This window comes from Ornithodoros turicata, chromosome 8 (assembly GCF_037126465.1).
Source record: "Ornithodoros turicata isolate Travis chromosome 8, ASM3712646v1, whole genome shotgun sequence".
Classification (NCBI taxonomy): domain Eukaryota; kingdom Metazoa; phylum Arthropoda; class Arachnida; order Ixodida; family Argasidae; genus Ornithodoros; species Ornithodoros turicata.
The window spans coordinates 11937049-11956449 of NC_088208.1; the positions used below are offsets into that span (position 1 = coordinate 11937049).

Sequence of the window (19401 nt, forward strand, 5' to 3'; positions counted from 1 at the left end):
TGAAATTCCTTCAAAATGAATTGAGCAGAAGTCTGTTTTGGTTAATCACATTGTCATGAATAAGGTAGCACAATTATGCCATAAAGTCTACTACATAGATCAATGACATCTCTTGGACAACTACATCTCTGAGCCCGAACATGTCATCCACTGGTGAAAGCGCCGGTGAAAGTGATCATGAAGCGGTTCCTGAGTACTGTTGAGGCTCCGCGAACTGTCTCGCAAAATAACAGAGAAATTCCAGATGGCGTACATCATGAAGAAGGGCTCTACAAACAAGTGCTCTACACGGACCACTGAGGCGAAGGTCACGACAAGACCAATAAACGAGTTCAACCAGTCATGTTCGTTACATATGCTAATTCTCCTTGAATATTTAGGCGCCAAGCGTCCCACGTTTACTCAGAATTTATGCTACAACTACGACACCACCTATCACATTTAAGGTGTCCCATTTTCCTGCGTCTGTGCGTCCGCTTAGTGAAGAACGCCGAGCTCAATGGAGGTCTCATATCAGAGATCCCCAGATCAGGCGCGCCGGTGGCGACAGTATTTTAAAGGCGGTGCGTTTCGCTTTAGAGCCGGCGGCTGACGACTTGCCCGACAAGGTCACGTGATAGAGCCGAGTCACGTGGGGCTCCCCCGACGGAATGCAGACAGGAGCCGTCTCGTAGTACACTGTACACTTCTCTCATTCACGCTGTCGACCCTCTTCGACGTCGCAGACGAAGTGTCGCGGGCGCGGTGATTGCTGCGTGCGTTATGGCCGGACAGAAACAGTGTAGTGTCCATCTGTTCCACCGAATCTTGGAAGAGCGTTCGGCAAGGATTCTGCGCAGTGTATCGTCGTGTTCGAAGCAGCTTCAGCACTGGATGGTCTACTTTATTTTTGATGACGGAACAGTTCTAGAGTGTGATGGAGAAGAAGACGCTATCAGCCAGAAACTGCGTGGAAATACACGGTTGATAAAGCACAGCGATGTGAAGTCCATCAGAAAAGACATGGTGAGACGTTAGACGTGCAACATTCAAATGCGAAGACACTTCAGTTTCTCGTTTTTTCAGCGCGATATGTACCCGCCGTCCATTTTGGTCCTTCTCAGACCCCACAACCCCTCAAGCTCAATAGGATGCTACCATCGTCGTGCTTTTACTACTGTTTCTGCAATGTGCTTTCTTGTTGGTATTATTCTCCCCTTACAATGCGAGTGCAGCTGTGACAGTGCCACCTGTGGAAACGCCTTATCTCTGATTCATTACGAAGAGTGTTAGAGGTAACATAAAGCAGGCTTCACCTCTTCACGATCATCGAATCTAAAACCGCGAGCACTACATTTATTCCGCTGGCAGTAGCTAGCGTTTGTACACTAGTGACACGTTACTTCGGATACGTGCAAGCCATTATGACGGGATATATTAGAGGGGATATACCTGTTTCGGTGGCATATATTTTCTATGGGAGAAACAGTGAAATTTTTCTAACAGTAAATAACGTACGTAATACAACGGAGCTAACTATTTTTTTTTGTACCCACGTTAGTGTAAGAGGGGTGCCTTTTGCAATGTTAACCTAGATCACACCCATACCCCTTCCAGGGCCATCCTCTCATAGACAGGTGTGAATTGGGTGCACATCTACATCTCTATTAGGGGTGTAGTAAGGGTGTAATAAGTGTGCAATAGCTTAAAGTTGTTTTGCCTTATTGCAAATTGTTTAACATTGTCGTCGAATACCAAATAACCGACGATGAACACTTATTTTATGGACACTAGCTTTCATGTAGCCTACATGAAAGCTAGTGTCCATTAAAGAAGTTACCTCTACCTGGATGCTGACTGTTTCCACCCCGCACCCCCGCATCCACATTGTCGTCGGATATGAAATGCGTGTGCATCGAGTCTTAATCCTCTATACCAAAACCAGTAAGAAACACAAACATTATCTTGGTGGTCAGTTGATACACAAAGCAATTCCTCACTTCAGTGTTTTTTTTTCTCTTTTTTTTGTGTGTGTGAGCGTGGGTAATCAAATGAAACATAGACACATCTCTCTTTGTTTTGATTGGAACGCGATCAAGGCATCGAATTTGCAGACGCTCGCAAGACAGGCAGTATTATCTGTTTTCTCTTAGAAAGGAAATGCCTTTCAAAGTAAGCTTTTCTTTCGCCATCCCTTTATATGATGTTTGAAATGTATCTCTAAATTTAAGCGCGTATATCCTTATCGGTATATCAGACCGCATTTTGGCTCAATAATGCACCAGTTTGGAATTGCAATATTGGGAGAACACAACGCATTTCGTGTTCATATAATGCATTTACTTTGGTTGATATGCATGACACACTCACTATGGAAAGAAAGCTGCACACGTTACGCCATTCTTAGGGGTGTTGATTTACACCAAAAATTATACCAGTCAGAGTATCATTCAATTACCATTGTAGACTAACAAGCCGCACACACCTGCTAAGTAGACGTTACACCCTTTCAGAGGCAATGTGGGTGTACCATAACCAGTGGCGTAGCCATGGGGGGGGGGGGGGCGAGCCCTCCTTACCTGCCAGTGACCGACCCACGCAAATCGTGCAAATCCGAGGAGAAAATAATATATGGGGGGGGGGGGACCAGTGTGACGATCGTGAAAGTCCTTACAGTTCATGGCGTTTATCTAAGCGGCACACTGGAATGGTTTCCAAAGTATGAGCTTTTCAAAATCCTTCCAATCTCGTGAGACCACCTCATTGGACATCACAGTATAATCGTATTGTGAATGTCCAAATCAATTATTTTCGCTCTTTTTCTTTTTTTTTCAGCTGCATGCTGCGGTGTGCGCAAGTATTGTGTGTTGTCGCATCCAGGATCAGCGCGGGGGGGGGGGGGCGGGTTTTGGTATAGAGCCCCCACTACCTTGGCTACGCCACTGACCATAACTCACACCCCAAACCGAACAAAACCTCCCGGGGTGTTCCTGTGGATATCCCTTCATGGAAATTCGGATCCCCCTGGGAGACAGACATTTTTCCTACGGACGTCCCCCACATCTCCGAGTGGCCACGGTTCGGACTTCCCACATATATCCGTCGTTTGTCCTCACGGGATGTTACATGGAGATGCCTGGATATTGCACGGACCTACTTATGTACATGCACACGTTGTGTGGACATACAAACATCAGTAGAGGAGATAGACATTTATCCTCAGTTTTCGTAGAAATCAACATTTTTCCGCCTGCCAGATTTTTTTAAATCCTCGCCTGCGCAGCGTGAATACGCGTGAATGAACGCAGCGTTTTAATAAAAAAAATATATATACAAAATCTCCGACAGGACCACCCAGTCTCATAAGCTGACTTCGAAAGGCAGTGCCATTTCGTATTGCAAACTGTAGGATGGGACAAGCGTAAGCTTGCCCACATCACGGTGCCATTTCCTTCCAAAGAGAGACCAGATACCATATACTGCTTGTCTCGCGAGCATCCCCATATTCCAGATACATTCTCGCCTGTGAATCAAAATGATGGGTGAGTTGTCTAAGCTTAATTCAGTTACGCACGCATACAACAACGAAGTGAGAAATTGCTCGTTGTATTAACTCGCTATCAAGACAACGTCCGTGTTTCCTACTGGTTTTGGTTAGAGGCATTCAGCTGGTACATCGAAAGTCAAACTTCCCAGTGCTACATTGCGACCCGTTTCTCTCTCTCCCTCAATAAATGATCCGTGTAACATGCCGACGGGGATCTAACTCGGACAATTCTTGAAACAGCCGCGACCGGACATCCTGTGAACACAGATCCTGGGACGTCCATGTACGAGGCTCCCAATAATATGCGACGGATATAGATTTCCGGAGATGGATCTTGGGATCTGTTTCGGACGTCCACAGGAGAAAATCTTCTGTCTGGGACCCTTTAAAGTGTACAGGTTCGAAGGAGTTGTGAAATACACCCTGAGAGGTGGCTGTTTCTCATTACACCCACCTTGTTGGGTGTAGCTACTTCACTGAAAAGGGTGTGCGATATGACGCTGACACCAAAAATGGTGTAAGAGTCCCGAAATCCCGGGAACACAAAAATGGCTCAGGACTGACAACCCTACGCCTGAGTCAACTACGATAGTTCGTCGTGCTGGAAGCATGGTCAGTATTTGGTGAACGTGGTCGCAGACTGTCGCTTACCGGCATCTGCATGATTGATCGGCGGATGCAAACTGTGCGCGGATGTCCAGACTGACAAGTTTTGCGAGGGCTCTACGATGCCAACGATACGTTCATACTGCCCATCAGTCTAAAACACCGGCCTTCTGCAACGCTAACGAGGTCACGATGTCTCACGGCCAACGCAACAGTTTGACAAACTGGAATGAAAATAGGGGAAGGTAACAGAAACGGATATCGCACAGTTAGAATACCTGAAAGAGAAACGGAAACGACAATAATTTCCTGTAATAATTCGGGTACCGCAGGACCCGAATTATTGTCTTCACCATATCATGCAGATAAATTTATGAAAGAAACCTTAATGAGGCAAACTAAAATTAACTGAAGAACTAAAACTAAAATCAACTATCAAACTGGAGCCTATAATTAAGTAGTATACAGTAAACAGAAGAAGCGTAGTTCTTATATGCTTATGGTGACCTGGAAGTTGCAAGCGTGAGTAATGTTCCTGGAAACCGTGTTCATATTAGCTGTTCACAGAAATCACGTACCTATATGTAGATGGGTAGAAATCCAGCGAACCGGTAGAGATGTAAGAAGGGAGTTGCCTCAGGACAGAAGCCGCCGATATTTCGAACAGAGTCTGTTCTTCTTCTGGGCACCGTCCTCATCATTGGCATGGTATTTAAAGGGTTAGGTGTGACGTGTTTAAAGGTTCATGCGAATTGTGGGTCAACAGCCCGGAGGGAAGAAACGGTCCGTACGGGCTTCTACGGCCGGAGTGAATGGCTGCTTTGTTAGAGTGTGGAGGGGATTATGTGAACGTAGTGATCTAGGCTACACGTTTTCCCGTTTCCCCACGTAACCACTAACCTCCTTATCTTTCGCTATGCTTGCCAATTCTTGCCTGTTGTCCCGTTTCGTCCACGTGTTCGTGAACCTTCCATTTTTCTGTAACCGGTCTGTAGCCTAGATCACTACGTTCACATAATCCCCTCCACACTTTAACAAAGCAGCCATTCACTCCGGCCATAGAAGCCCGTACGGACCTTTTCTTCCCTCCGGGCTGTTGACCCGCAATTCGCATGAACCTTTAAACACGTCACACCTAACCCTTTAAATACCATGCCAATGATGAGGACGGTACCCAGAAGAAGAACAGTCTCTGTTCGAAATATCGGCGGCTTCTGTCCTGAGGCAACTCCCTTCCTACGTCTCTACCGGTTCGCTGGATTTCTACCCGTCTACGTTCGCTACTGACGATCCGATGGCCTCAAGAGGTAAGCAACCCGTCCTCTCTTTCTCACATGTCGCACTCCTAGGGGATAGCTGTTACAAGTACATACACGAACACATCCCGCACGGAGAACACGGACCTCACATACACTTCTCAAGCGGCGCAAGAATACGAGACATCATGACACATGTAACCGCCGCCCCACCGAACATCACGCACTTCATCCTCCACGTATGGACCAACGACATCGCACGGTCGACAGCACAACATGTCATCCAGGAATTCGAAGCACTAGTTTCCTTCATCACAAACAACAGACCAGGCGCTGAAATAGTACTGACAACGATACTTCCCCGAAGACAGAACAAACACCGAGCATTCATATACCAGGACACATGGCTACACGAGTTCGACAGGAAGGCGCACGCTGTCAACAACCACCTCACCCACATGCGTCAGGTACACACCAACGTTATGGTTATCACAAACGCAGCTTTCGAATACCACGCTGAAGCATATGTCGCTCGGGACGGCATCCACCCAAACCACGCAGGCGTACGAGCTATGGCACACAACATCAAACACCTAATGGTCCATAGATGCCGTCCTGCACTGACATACGCTCAAACACAACATCCTCAACCAGCTTACACTTCCAGTGCCAGCACCGCAAACACGCCAGAACACACGATGGCATCAAAGGGGACCACAACGACCACTGCACCCACGCATACACACGCGGCAAACGACAACACTCCAAACACAACCCGCACACACACAAAGTTCACGCAAACTGTGACACGGAAAACCACAAGCACGCAACACAGACAGATGACATCGAGGAACACAGCGAGTCTCCACAGCCACTGACCCCACAGCCACCGACCCCACAGACACGACGCACGCGCACATCACGCAGAAAACACCGTTGACTATCTAATCACCAGCCTACCACGCAGTCAACGAACTTTCTACGAATGCGAAAACTTATGGAGAAACGTAGCCGATACTTACATCATCTACGGATCTACACCCACCACCTGGCTCACAACACAATACCTAAAGGCCTTACCCCTAAAACAGTTCCTGCATTAGGAAAGCTGACACCTGGACTAGAGCTAGAGTGGGCATCAGCCCTCAACAACACAGCCCGTACGTTTCTTCAAATATCGAAGAAACAGTGCCACGCGCAACTCGCTACGATCCAGGCCCATATGAACAATATCAGTCTCACCGACGCGGAGGCAAACACTCTCGAACTACACATTCAACAACTCAACCGCGAGCTAGCTAACAAGGAACACTCAAAACTCGGTAAACCTAATTCCAACAACGACACGGATACCGGATCCACTAACACGACACACGCAGCAGCCGAACAAATCATTTCGAGCATCACAACCACAACTCTCCGCAACATCGCTGAGCCACCCCGAGAAAACGCTGACGCAAGCACCGTAATAGATATATCACGCTCGCTAACCAGCGACGAACTACAAGCCCTCTCTAGGGGGTTAACATTCTGCCCTACACTCAATTCTGTTAACGAATACGAAATCCACAAAGACATATGAGACTTTGCGAGACGGCTACGCCTTATAGAGAATTCTTCGCTCATACAACACAAGAAAACAACAACGACCTCCGACTACCATCAACCTGGACACCAAATCACGGCCGAGAACCCGCATTAGACCTGTACATTAAACAAGTAAGCAACGATATCCTTCGCGGTATTTCCCAAAGCTCGCGTGGTCACAACCTCACTAAAACACAGCGTGACATCATCAAAGCGCTAGCTGACAGAGATGATATCATTATCAAGCCCACAGATAAGGGTGGGAGTATCGTCATCTGGCCCACAGATAAATATATTTCTGAAGCTCATAGGCAACTCAACAATACGCAACACTACCTCAAACTGAACCATGACCCAACAAAGGAGTACACGGCGCTAATAACCCATACCATACAGGACCTCCACGAACGAAAGCTCATCACAAGTGATGACCTCAGATATCTCACCCCATCAAACAGAGGCGCAGGTCGTTTCTATTTACTGCCCACATTCCACAAGGTACACGCCAACGAGCTCTATACGGCTGACATCCCCGGCAGGCCAATTGTATCTAATAACAACACACCAACAGAAAGACTCTCGAAATTCCTGGACCACTATTTAAACCATATTCCGACAACACTGCCATCGCATGTACAAGACACACCCCACCTCCTCAGGATAATCAAAGATATAAACAACACTCGTACATTTGGTAGGGACACAATACTAGCCACGCTGGATGTGACATCACTGTATACTAACATCCCACACAACGACGGAATCACAGCCCTCTGCAATACCCTTTCTACAACAAACACCAGAAAAGACACGGAAACCATACTCGCTCTAATGGACTTGGTCCTTAAACTGAACTACTTCGAGTTCATTGGCGAACACTACCTACAAGTACACGGTACAAGTATGGGCACACCTGCTGCACCCACATACGCAAATATCTTCATGGGGTTCTTAGAAAACAAAGTTCTCAGCGCCCTCTCATTGAAACCACAGGGGTGACACAAACCCGCCATTGTTGTAACTACCCTCAAGCGGGTGCTTTTGGCAAAACTGCCATCTTGTCCTGGTCGCACGTCATAGGAAACGTCATTTTGAGGTCATGTGACTTTGTTTACGTGCCGTTTTGCCGCTTATCGACATATTTTCACCATCATAACACCAACGGATGACCGTATTTTGCCAGCGTAAACTATGCGGTGCTTCTTCCGCAACATGGTAGTCCATTTCACCTTAGTTTAAGTACATCGCATCGGCTCGGTAAGTCTTAACGCGTGGTCGTCATCACATCTTTGGAAGTTGTCAACAATACGAGGCTTTATATGTAAAACTGCGCGTTTTATTGCGAGATTATCGGATAAAAATAATTACCGTAATCGAAAAACATCCAAAACGTCGTCCAGAAACAACAACCGCATTGTTTACAAACGGTTTGGCCGCCGATCACGGGCGCCGCCATCTTTAAGGTCACGTGTGCCTCGACGTTTGCTGTGACGTGCGACCAGGACCTGTCCAGGATGCATTGCGTTCGCCCAGCACGCTTTCGTCTACGGAGCAATACACTGGATGCCACCCCTGTGATTGAAACCCACGGTGTACCTTCGATACATCGATGATATACTGATAATATGGGAACACGGGGAACATGAATTTCAAATGTTCATAGATCTACTGAACACCCCGCATGGCAACATAAAGTTCACATCACAACAGTCAACTCACTTAATTAACTTCCTCGACACCACAATATCACTAGACAATGGCAACCTCATCACAACCCTGTACAAAAAGCCAATATACCAAAAACCGAAACGGAAACGTAACGGAAACGAAAGCAACAATGGTGGTGACCGAAACTGAAACAGAAACAAATAAGGGCCAGTAACGGAGGTCGTAACGGAAACGAAAAACATTCCGTTACCTTTCCCTGATTTTGAAAATAAGCGGCGTCCGTGTGACTAGGTGGTGGTGGTGGTAGTGACGTATTTGGAATGAGAAAACGAGGTTTGCCTGCTCAGAGTTGGCGGTTCCGTGTGACTAGCCAACGCCAAGACGCCGACCGTTGCACGACGTGATGCAACCTGAAGCAATGACCACCACCCGCCGTCTTTTTACTCACTTCCTCGTGTTGCTATCCTTTCTCCAGTCTGTTTTCAAGGCCGCGCAACACGGTGCATAGTATTTTGCTAGTCTGTGTCGGCGCCGAAGGAGCAATGCGACCGGCAAGCATCCAACTTGCCGTGACGCTCCTTCCTCCTCTGAATGTTATCGGTTGTATCCCATGCATTGCGTGCCAACGCTATAAATGTTAACTGAATAAACTTCATTGAACGTTCCAGAAAGCAATGGTTAAGCGAGATGCCGGTGTAAAAAAATGTCGCGCACTTATCTCATGTATATTGGCGCTGGAAATGCGGGGCTATGTTTTACGGGCTGTTAGAAAAGGCAGAGCCGGTTGTCTCCCCCCAGTCTGTTGCGCAATATTTCTCTTTTTTAATTGCGCGTTAGCGCCCCGAAGCAACTGTGGCTATGAGCGGCGTACAGACGTGGACAGATGGAGAGAGGACAGCAGGGACGAGTGGTGGGGGGGGGGTTACTATGAGTCCTGGGCCGACTTTAAGGGGGAACTGTGCCGATATTTGTCTGGAAAGACTTCCTGGAAAACCCAGGGAAGACCTCAGACAGCACAGCCGGTGGTAGGGTTCCAACCCGCGTCTCGCCGTAGAAAGCGATCATCTTAACCACTATACCACGGAAGCTGGTAAATTTTTCTCTGTATAATGTTGACGAGAAATGCGGTCATCACAAAGAGCATCACCTCCATTTACGGTGATGACTGGGTTACCCAAGAATAAGCATAACACGACACGGACGAATAGGATGAACAAACGTTTTAAGGGGGAATCACTTCTGCGCAAGACAATAGAGAAAGTTTGTTCGCGCACCGCTCAGAAACGGCGTAAAATGTCGTCAAAAGGGAAGTACTGGCGTGTTCTCCTTCGTTTGCCCTCGTCAATGACACGTTTTGTAGAGTTCCAGGACAATTCGTTGACTTGTATTGAGCCCGAATTCGCAAATATTTTAGTGCGCGACACTCGAGATTGCAGCACGTATTCGAGACGCACCAAACTTTACCAAACTTTAATTTATTAAAAATCAACAGCCCAACCTTGTCCTCTAAAAAATACGTCATTGACTAGAGAAAAGCTAAGAGAACACGCCAGTATCCATCCTGTGATGATAGCTTAGAACGTTCACGTGTCTTGTGCGAGCGACAATTGCCCATAGATTTCTGCAAATTCACGCTTAAAGCCCGGTTTCACTGAAACATTCACCACATCACCAACAAACGTTTGCCGAAAACAGTTGACCGTTAACTACGAGTCTTAGCAACGCTTGATCTCGGTTCACAGATAACCGGCGTTGGTGAACTCGGGTCTATGAAAGAAACTCACCGTACAAACCTCCCTGTCTGCAATGTCTTTTTTTTTTTTTTTTGGTCCTGTAATTTTTCACTGCGACTGCCATAAAAAAACGTAAATAACAATCGCGGTTTATGTTTTTCACGCAGGTATTCGTGTTCGACAACGTAAAGAATGAATTGCGCCCTTCGACGCTCCAGGGAGAACCTGGGTGCTTTTTCATATTTCTATCATTGAGTGAACTGAAGTAAGGTGGACGTGTTCTGACCATATTCCTCCGTCCTCGAGGCGGAACATCGTCCCCGGGCGGGGTGGTTGAACACTGGGACCACGTCCAGAAAAGTGGGACCTGCCCTGTCTAAATCTTGCCGTCTGGTAACATTTGGAGTAGGTGCGTTCCCTATAAGCTAAGAGTAGTCAAGAATTCACAGAAGCAGTACATTTCGGAATGCAGGTGAGGTGGAAGTGGGGTTCACCTCATTCCCCCCACCTTTTTTGTTTCTTGCATGAATCATGTATATGTCATATATATGAATATATCATGAATATGAGGCAATACTATATCACATGATGCAGATGGTTACGCGGTTTGTTGACTGGGGCAAATCTTCAGACATTTTGCAGCACCATGCTCACCGGCTACGGTAACGCCCCCACGATAATACTCGTACACTACGGGTGAATCCATATCAATTCTGGCCAGGTGCTCCAGACAGCACCTGTAATTTTTACTGAAAAAAAATGTTGTAGCCTGACTCAGCTTGAGAATGCAGCAGCAAGCATTTTTTTCTCAAGTGAGCGTAATCCCCCGATAAAGGAAAAAGAAAAATTCGGAAAAATATGTCAGGTACCGACACACTTTCGGCCACAGCGATTTTTGCATTCAGTATCATTCGAGTGATATTCTAGCGATTCGATGCGGTGTTTCAGCGCCCATATCTAAAGAATCCCACCCCGAAAAAGACTTGTACGTATTTGGAGTATTGTATTAAAAATACTGTATTTTAAATACAATTTGTGGTATCTTGGTACTCTACTCAATATTTTCATCTTGCGTATTTGTACTGTATTTCAAATACATTTTATGGTATATTCTACTGAATACTCTAATTACATATTTTGGATCTCCCTCTTAAAATGTCTGTTTCTCGTCTTTCCGTTATCTGGCTAGTTTAGTAGAAATTTCCTGAGCCCCTCGGACTTGACCGGGGTAGTGACTCTAGAGTCTAGACTCGGACATTGGCCCTTCTTGGGAGTATCCATCGAGAGATCTTGCCCCGTGTGTACTTATTCTTGGCCAGTGAGGGTTCTGTTATGTGTGCCCTGACGCAGTGACGCCGAATTCTGACTCGCCGAGGAGGGACCTGCTGGAAGTTTGATTTGATATGGGTCACATATACTTAGTGGAGTTATGTGGTATCTCGTCTGGTGTCATCTTTTTGGGACATGTGTTTAGATGACTCCTATCACACAGAGGCGGCTAGCGTAGTGCGCGTGGTTTACATGATTCATGTGATGTAGCGGCGACGTGCCGCATTGACCAGTGCACGGTGACTTTTTATGTTCTAGGCTAAATAGTATCTTTATTGTATTTCAAATACTTTTTGAAGCATTTTGAAGAGAACCCCTTCAAGCTCAGATTTATATGATTTTCAAAACATAAGTGAATATACAGGGTGTTCAAAATTAAGCTTTCACTAGCACTTTATAAATAGGCGAACAAAAGAAAACCGGTGCTATTTTTCTGTTCTTTGAGTAAGAAACAGGTGCTACATAATTAGCAGCACCTGTTTTTTACACAAGTAGCGTAAAGTTATCACCCGGTTTCCTGTCATCGCTGTGTTTGCGTAGCGCTCGTGAAAGCTTAATTTTGAACACCCTGTAGATAGCTGCACTTGCAGACGCTTAAGTTCTTCACATTTGCTACTTTTTTTTCTTCTGGTAACTCTACTAATAAACTGTGTCACTTTACACGCAGATACTATTGAAGGATGGTGTTTGTCTCTCGAAAGGAGATATAAGAGAAGTGGTGGACGAACTGAACCTGAATTGCGAGAAGTATGACGTTGTCTCCAACAACTGCCAGCACTGGATCAAAAGGCTGCTCGGACGGCTGGGTGTCCCAGTGTCTCACATCGATCTAGAAGAAGCCACTGCCATTGGAGGTGCCTTCGTTGTGGTAGTCGCAGCTGCAGCTGCAGCTGCAGCTGCAGCTACAGCCTTGTTCCGTTCTGCGTCTCGTAAGTCAGAAGACTAAAGACCTTCAGGTTTGCTCGCCTCGATAATCAAATGCGTTCTCTCGAAGTTCGTTCTCGTTCGCTCGCAAGTTCGCGTTGAGAGACAACTATGGCTGGCGAAGCTGTAACTTATACGTCGGTGTGGCGGTTAGGAGACAGTAACCTCTGTTTATAGGTGATTTGTGTAACGCTTATAGAGGGTATTGCACATAGGTTACAGGGTAACTTCTGAAATATAGGGTAAAAATTGTGAAATTATTACCCTTTACTATAAGGTACCAGATTTAGAGTGTAGAGAACGGGGTCCTCCTAGGGGTTGGCCATGCCTTTGATTGCGCGGCGTATAGCGGATTAAAAGCGGTAAAGATAGACGACAACACACAAACAACAGATTTATTTGACATGAGACGCACGTACTATAAAAGAGCTGAAAAAGTCCCTCTCCTTTCCCGTTAAACCAATGGACGGGCAGCTGACACATAAGGCTCCTCCCTCTGCGATCAAAAAGGCTTCCCAAATTCCCCTTTCCCTACTATCACGGAGCCTTGCCTTTATCTCCGTTCCAGTAGTTGTTAGTGCGCCTTCCTTTGAGCACTTATTTCTGGGAGGATTTTGTCCTAAAGAACGCCTGATTGTCGGAGCATTATCATTTGCAGTGCTGTACCTGGGAAGATACAGTATTTCCCTAAAACGCTCGACGTAGTTGGGGATGTCGCTGGCGTTGTTAAGGAGCCATCGGCCCCTGATGGTCCCGACGATTATCTGTTCACTGATTATGTGTTAATTGCATGTTTCGTTTTATCTGCATTATTTATGTCCCCGATTTGTATCACTACCTTAAAGGAGCATGGTAGTTACACCCACACTATGTTTTGTTTTCGCTGCGGCGTGTTCTGCAACGAATAAAGAGCGCCTGCGAAAGCTGGATGAGCGCAGTGATCTATACAGAGCACGCGTGAGGCTTCTGTTTCGCACATCTTTAAAAACTGGTCTCTTCCTACAAAGAGTCACACCGAACAAGAGGACGTCGTGACGTATCATGGGCTCCGGCAAGTGTACGCTGACGGACAGCGGCACAGCTGAAGCAAGTGTCAGCGGTGTACGGGATCCAGAAGAAAAATAAGAAAGACACAGGGTTGTTTCCACGTCACGCCAGAATGGGGTCCGCCTTCCGTGGCCGCTTTCTCCGATGTTCTTTTTTTTTTTTTCATGCACTCACACTGGACACTCTACTGAACATTATGTGTCGTTGTCGCTGCGCCAGAAACCTCCCAATGAATCAATCAATCAATTCTGTGTCTAGCTGGTCGTTCTGGTAGGGAACTCCAGTTCCACTTGGTTTTCGGTCATCAAGCGGTCATCCCAATTCGCAGACAGTTACCAACTGTTAGAACAAAACTATTAATCCCATCAATGTGCAACATCATTTCAGACATCCGGTTCCCCTCATGTTTTTCAAGCCCATTTTTATGCTCTGCAAGATGCAAAGTTTTCTACGTATGCCACAGCGTACACCGATGGCGCATCTAGAAATGGCAAATCACACCAAACCTCATCCACAGCCGCAGACCTCTATGCCACGTCCTCTGCAGCACTTTGTTTGTTTTACCCCTCGCGAATGGGTCGTGTTCACTGACTCTGCATATGCGTTGGAAGCCACTCAAAACTTCTGGCATCAGAGGCTCATCAGCACCGTTAGTGATGGACGTGCTAATAGCTTCCAGCGTTGTCTATGAAGCAGGGCAGAGGCTGGTTCTCCAGTGCGTTCCGGCCCATATTGCGGTGTCTATGTGAAGGAGCGGGTCGACAGCGCCGCAGAAGCAGCTATCTCGTGCCGGAGCCAGACGCGTAGTGCCCTGCTGACAGGAGATCGTCCTTCCGTACTTTAACGCCTCGTGACTCCCATGGACGGCCCCTTTCTGCCAATGAACCGTTGACGTTCTCTCTCAGTCCTGCTGAGCAGAGTTGATTCAGCGCTCGCTTTGCACATGCCCCGGCATACCTCTCCTCAAGATGCTGCATGGGTTCATCGAATGCACCTTGATGTGGCTTTTACAGCACGGTGGCTACCGCTTCAGACAAGACGACTCTTCTCAATGCTGTTACCAGGGTGCTGTAGAAGAACTAGACCACATTCTTCTCCATAGCCGACATTGTCAACCTTCGCGAACCCTACTCTCTGGATTCCATAAAACGGACAGTCCGAGACAAAGTGAAAGTTGATTTTTCCAACTGCCGCGGATGCTTACATGCTGTTCGGAAAGTTTAAGCTGACATAGTGGCGTGCTTTTCGAGACGCTGAATAAAAACTACTCCCCTGAAGATATCTGGTTTCGTTTTTCTCCCTCGCATACTGCTTGCCCTAAGGATCCTCTATGTACATCTGCAATGGACATGGTGAGGCGCAGGGCTGCGCCGTTGCTGGGAATGCAGAGAGGTGCTTTTTTTCCCCTCCTAATAGTGTACCAGGCCGTAGGCTGATACCTGTGTTTACATTGAGGCCACTCTGCATTTTGCTCTGCATAACCTGTGATTGCTAATCAAAATCATCATAATGGACATATGCTAGCACGCAACAATCAACTATCGAGCGAACAGACATGCGCAGGTGACGCGCGGCTTTGCTCTTATGCAGGTCACGCGAGAGCTCGCTGCGGCCTTTACTCAGGACCGACTGCGGCATACAAAAAATGGATTATAAATCGCCCGATACCATTTCTTCTGCAATATTTTGCACGGTGGTTGTAATGAGTATTAGAAATGATGAGACGGTGTTTCCCAGATCCATGCTTTCGACCGGACTGTCACTTCAAGGAGCTAGACTCGCCCCCTTTCTCTCACAAAATTGCTTCGTCCCTGGCCACATCCAGCCCATCAACACTTTGCCCTGAAAGACTCAGACTCATTTATCCCCTCATTTATTTTTCCAATACCCTCACGTTTGGTGACACCCCCTAATGTGTAAACTCCACAGGGATGGCTACTTCAGTTATGATGAGATGCTGGTAATTATATACGTGTAATAATTACCCACATGCTTGGAGTTCTGGATAAACCAATGGAGCATGTTATAGCTTCCTCACAGCCCCCCCCCCCCTACACAAAAAGAAGACTGCTTACAATTATTTAAATAAAGGAACAAATATACAAGGTTCAGATATGCTAGGAAACCGAACTGAAATTCTATGGTTTGTTTTACTACATTTACTTGTTTATTTGTGGGATGGCTTACTTCAACTTGCTATATTATTCTAAAGTGACATTTGCTTGTTGTGACGTGGTGCTTCTCTGTATTCTCCTCGCGGACCCCAGTGGCGACAAAGCAGGTGCCCCTATGTGAAGGTCTCTCAACTGTCGCAAAATTGGTTCAGGTATCGTGTGACTTTGCTTCATTAATCACAATCTATAACACGGGATGGCCCATTGGTCAAGAAAATCGTTAATTGCTTGTGTGCAAGGAGAGACCTACGAATACAAGATAAGAACGTGTATACAGGAAACTATACTGCATGGAATATAAATTGGTATACGTTATTTATCGATTTTCCAGCGTATAACACACACCACTTAAAATTTGCAGAAATTGACAGTTACATGTGTGATGCACACCGATAGATAACGAACATCTACGTCATGCAATTCCCAGTTTTGAACAGGAACTAGAAAGGAACACGTCTGGTCCAAGTACGGGTTATTACCTACTATTCTCACTATTATATTATTATTACATTTTAATTACCTACAAGGTACTTCCTCTATTTTAAAGCAGGAATGTCTGCCACCTGAGTGATGATCTAGAGAACGTGAGGTCACGTGAAAACAGCAGTGTAGACAGGTATTCCGAATATATCTGGGGACCCCCATCTGACTCGTGTGCTATGTCGCCCTCAGTCAGGAGCAATCCCGCTGCAAAGGATAGCAGCTATCCATCTGCAACCCAATATGTAGTGTCCCTTTTTTGCCGGACATCTGCCCCGTCGTAATCGGGTGCCGCAACGAAACTCCATGCATGGTTATCCGGCTACAAGTCACCTGACATCTCCCAGAAAGGTTGAATTTTTGGAAAGGAACTGATATGCAGAGTGTCTTTTTCTTTGATTCATCACATATATTTTATTAAAAAAAAGCTACGAGATCGGTAGGGATGCGGTTTTTGCAGTTGCGTTGTACGACCAGGCAGACGTCCTCTCGAAAATAGTATGTAGCTTCTAGATGATTAATTATGTAAAATTCACTAATTAACTCTTTAATGATGGGTCTTAGGATAAAAGTAAGCATCCAGTGGGACAGACAATTCTCGATGAAGGCCATTCTACCTTCTAAAAACCCTGAAATGAGCATGTGCGTTAAAATATCCGTCACGAAACATTTGTATGCAGATGAGGCAAAGACGAAACTGTTCACCTGAGAAGTGTATGTCCTTGGTCCTCGCAGCCTTATCAAGGCTGCAAAGTCTTGGCAGCACATCATAGGGCAACACCGTCTGACGTGGATTAAACCCTTTTTCCTCAGCGCATCTGGTTTGTGTGCTTTTGCCCCATTCGCATAGCAATATTTGACAATGGATATTTCAATGTACGGACTCACTTCATGGTTTGTAGAAGGTGCAATGACTTTCATCGAGGATTGTCTCTCACTCTGTGGGCTCGCTTTTATCCAAAGTCCCTTAATTGAAGTGTTAAGGAGGAAATTTTAGGTAATTAGTCGTTTAGTAGTTACATACTGTCTTCCAGAAGATATCTGCTTTGATGTGAAAATGAATCACAAAAACAGCATCTCTGCCGATGTCATAGCTTTTTATTAAAAAATCCAACGAATAAAAAAAAGAACACCCTGTATAGCACACAGTAGTAAAAGATGCACATTGCCTATTTGCAAATTTGCAACTCTTCCTTTCAATGTGTATAACATGCAGGTTATACACCAGAAAATATGGTACATCTTGAGCTGAAAGTCGGTTGAACACTTACTTGAACTAGGACAATAGTTTCCATACCATGAATTTTTCTCTTCCACGAGATCACATTCGTGCTCCTGTGGTTGCCTGTGCAACAGAAGACAGGCTGCGGGCGAGGCTGAAAGACTGGCCACGGGAGGAGCCTCACCTGCCTGTCCCTGACATTTACGAGTAGGAGCTCGTATCCCTGGACAGAGCACATGTGTGTAGCATTTCCACAGCATCACAAAAAGTGACATAGTAAATTCATGAGTCACACATCTTATGTGATGCAAAATGCCACTACAACAACAATTGCAGACGCCAACAGAAACAAAGCTTGACGATTAGAAATACAGTAAGCACACACACACACACACACACACACACTACTATACTGCATGCAACATGGTGTAAACAAAAGCATAATAATAAACAGACCGTACATTCTTATTACCTCATGGCTGTTGTGGTGGTGGGCAGACTCAACCCGAATATCTACACGTACCTGGAAGCGCTGCGCCAGATCGAATCGGCACGTGTGGTGCCATTCAACGGCAACGCAAGAAGTGGCAAAAGGAAGATGCCGCGATCCTCCGCCTTGAAGAAAAACTTCAGGCGGGGGAGATAACTATGGACACATTCCTCAGAAATGCCCAGGGGTACTGCGCGTCCTAGTTCCTTACAACAGCAACACACATTTATGTAAACAGTGCACCTGTAAGCTATATTACTCTTAGTAAATTTATGATCATTTTTGGAGCTATAGCTATGTAAATTGCCCTGACACACCCACAGGAAAAATAAAGTAAACGACAATAAGTCTACGAACTGCAGAATGTAAAAATGCAAATTGACAGACATCTCAAATTGGAATTTAGAACAAAAAGAAAATCAGAATTTAATTCTGTTTGATTGTAGAATTCCATGAGAATGTATTATGAGGATTTTCAATTCAGAATTTGGCTGCAATTTGGAATTTTGAACATAAAATCAGTTCGAATAATAAATTTTACACTTCACTTTAAAATAAAATGAGAATCTTCAATTCTGAATTTGGCTCTGCAGTTTAGAATTTTGAACATAAAATCAGAATTATGATCCGAAATTTCACACTTCAATGTAAAATTGGAGTTTAAAAAGCAAATTGAGAATTTTCAATTCAGAATTTGACTGCAATTTTCAATTTCCAACATAAAATCAGATTTCTAATTACAAATTTTGCAATCCATTTTTGAATTGAAAATTAGAATGCAAAATGAGCAATTTTACATTTGGAATTTGACAGTGCGCAATCAGACACTTTCCAGGCAGTAATCTATACTGAAAAAGATAGAATCGGCTTCTCCTGGCCGCATGGTGCTGCAGGCTCAGTGGTCGGAGAAACTGAATAGGAGTAGGTTCCTGCTCTTCAGTGAGGCAAACAATGGGCAACACACATTGTGCTTCTCTACCGAAGAGCTCTTCCTCCTGCTTGCAGAGAGTCACAAACATTATTTTTACTTGTCCACAAATTTAGGTCAAATATTGACCGTCAATGTGAACGAGAGAAGTCCCTTCCTGATGCCTGGAAAAAGCTGGAGGTGCATCAGTTTGCATTTTGAAGCCTCAGGTAGAAATTGCTAGTGAAACATAGCTTCAACAGGCACTTACTGGTGCACTGCAGGCAGTGTTTTTGCCTGCGCAGCGGGTGTCATTTTCAGAAATGTGCAGGCCTGTGTACTGGCAGCTGCTTACACCCACAATGAAAATATGTGCACACTTGTGCCACTCGCTTTTGTGCAGACACCGTGGGATCTACTGAAGGCAACTGCACTCAGGGTGTCTGGGGGCA

General features: G+C 45.6%; 2 protein-coding genes across 3 annotated transcripts in view; both read left to right on the top strand.

The window, feature by feature from the left end:
• The window catches only part of LOC135365948 (uncharacterized), an 87619-nt gene that overhangs the window by 22961 nt on the left and 45257 nt on the right, over positions 1-19401 (top strand). The window lies entirely within an intron of this gene.
• Positions 640-14955, top strand: LOC135365947 (uncharacterized). 2 transcript variants are annotated; one of them, XM_064598601.1, is made up of 3 exons: positions 640-1005; positions 12373-12661; positions 13637-14955. In XM_064598601.1, the coding sequence occupies exons 1-2, from the start codon at positions 763-765 to the stop codon at positions 12649-12651; spliced, it is 522 nt and encodes a 173-aa protein (XP_064454671.1). In that variant the 5' UTR covers positions 640-762; the 3' UTR covers positions 12652-12661; positions 13637-14955. The 2 variants fall into 2 exon arrangements, with proteins under 2 accessions (XP_064454671.1, XP_064454670.1); XM_064598600.1 differs by having other exon boundaries at positions 12373-12634.

Bases quoted from the DNA above. Each gene is read 5' to 3' on its own strand.
- LOC135365947 (XM_064598600.1), top strand. From the start codon at position 763: ATGGCCGGACAGAAACAGTGTAGTGTCCATCTGTTCCACCGAATCTTG. The intron at 1,006-12,372 runs GTGAGACGTTAG...CTTTACACGCAG, and splicing joins AGTCCATCAGAAAAGACATG to ATACTATTGAAGGATGGTGT. The intron at 12,635-13,636 runs GTAAGTCAGAAG...CTTCCTACAAAG, and splicing joins CTTGTTCCGTTCTGCGTCTC to AGTCACACCGAACAAGAGGA.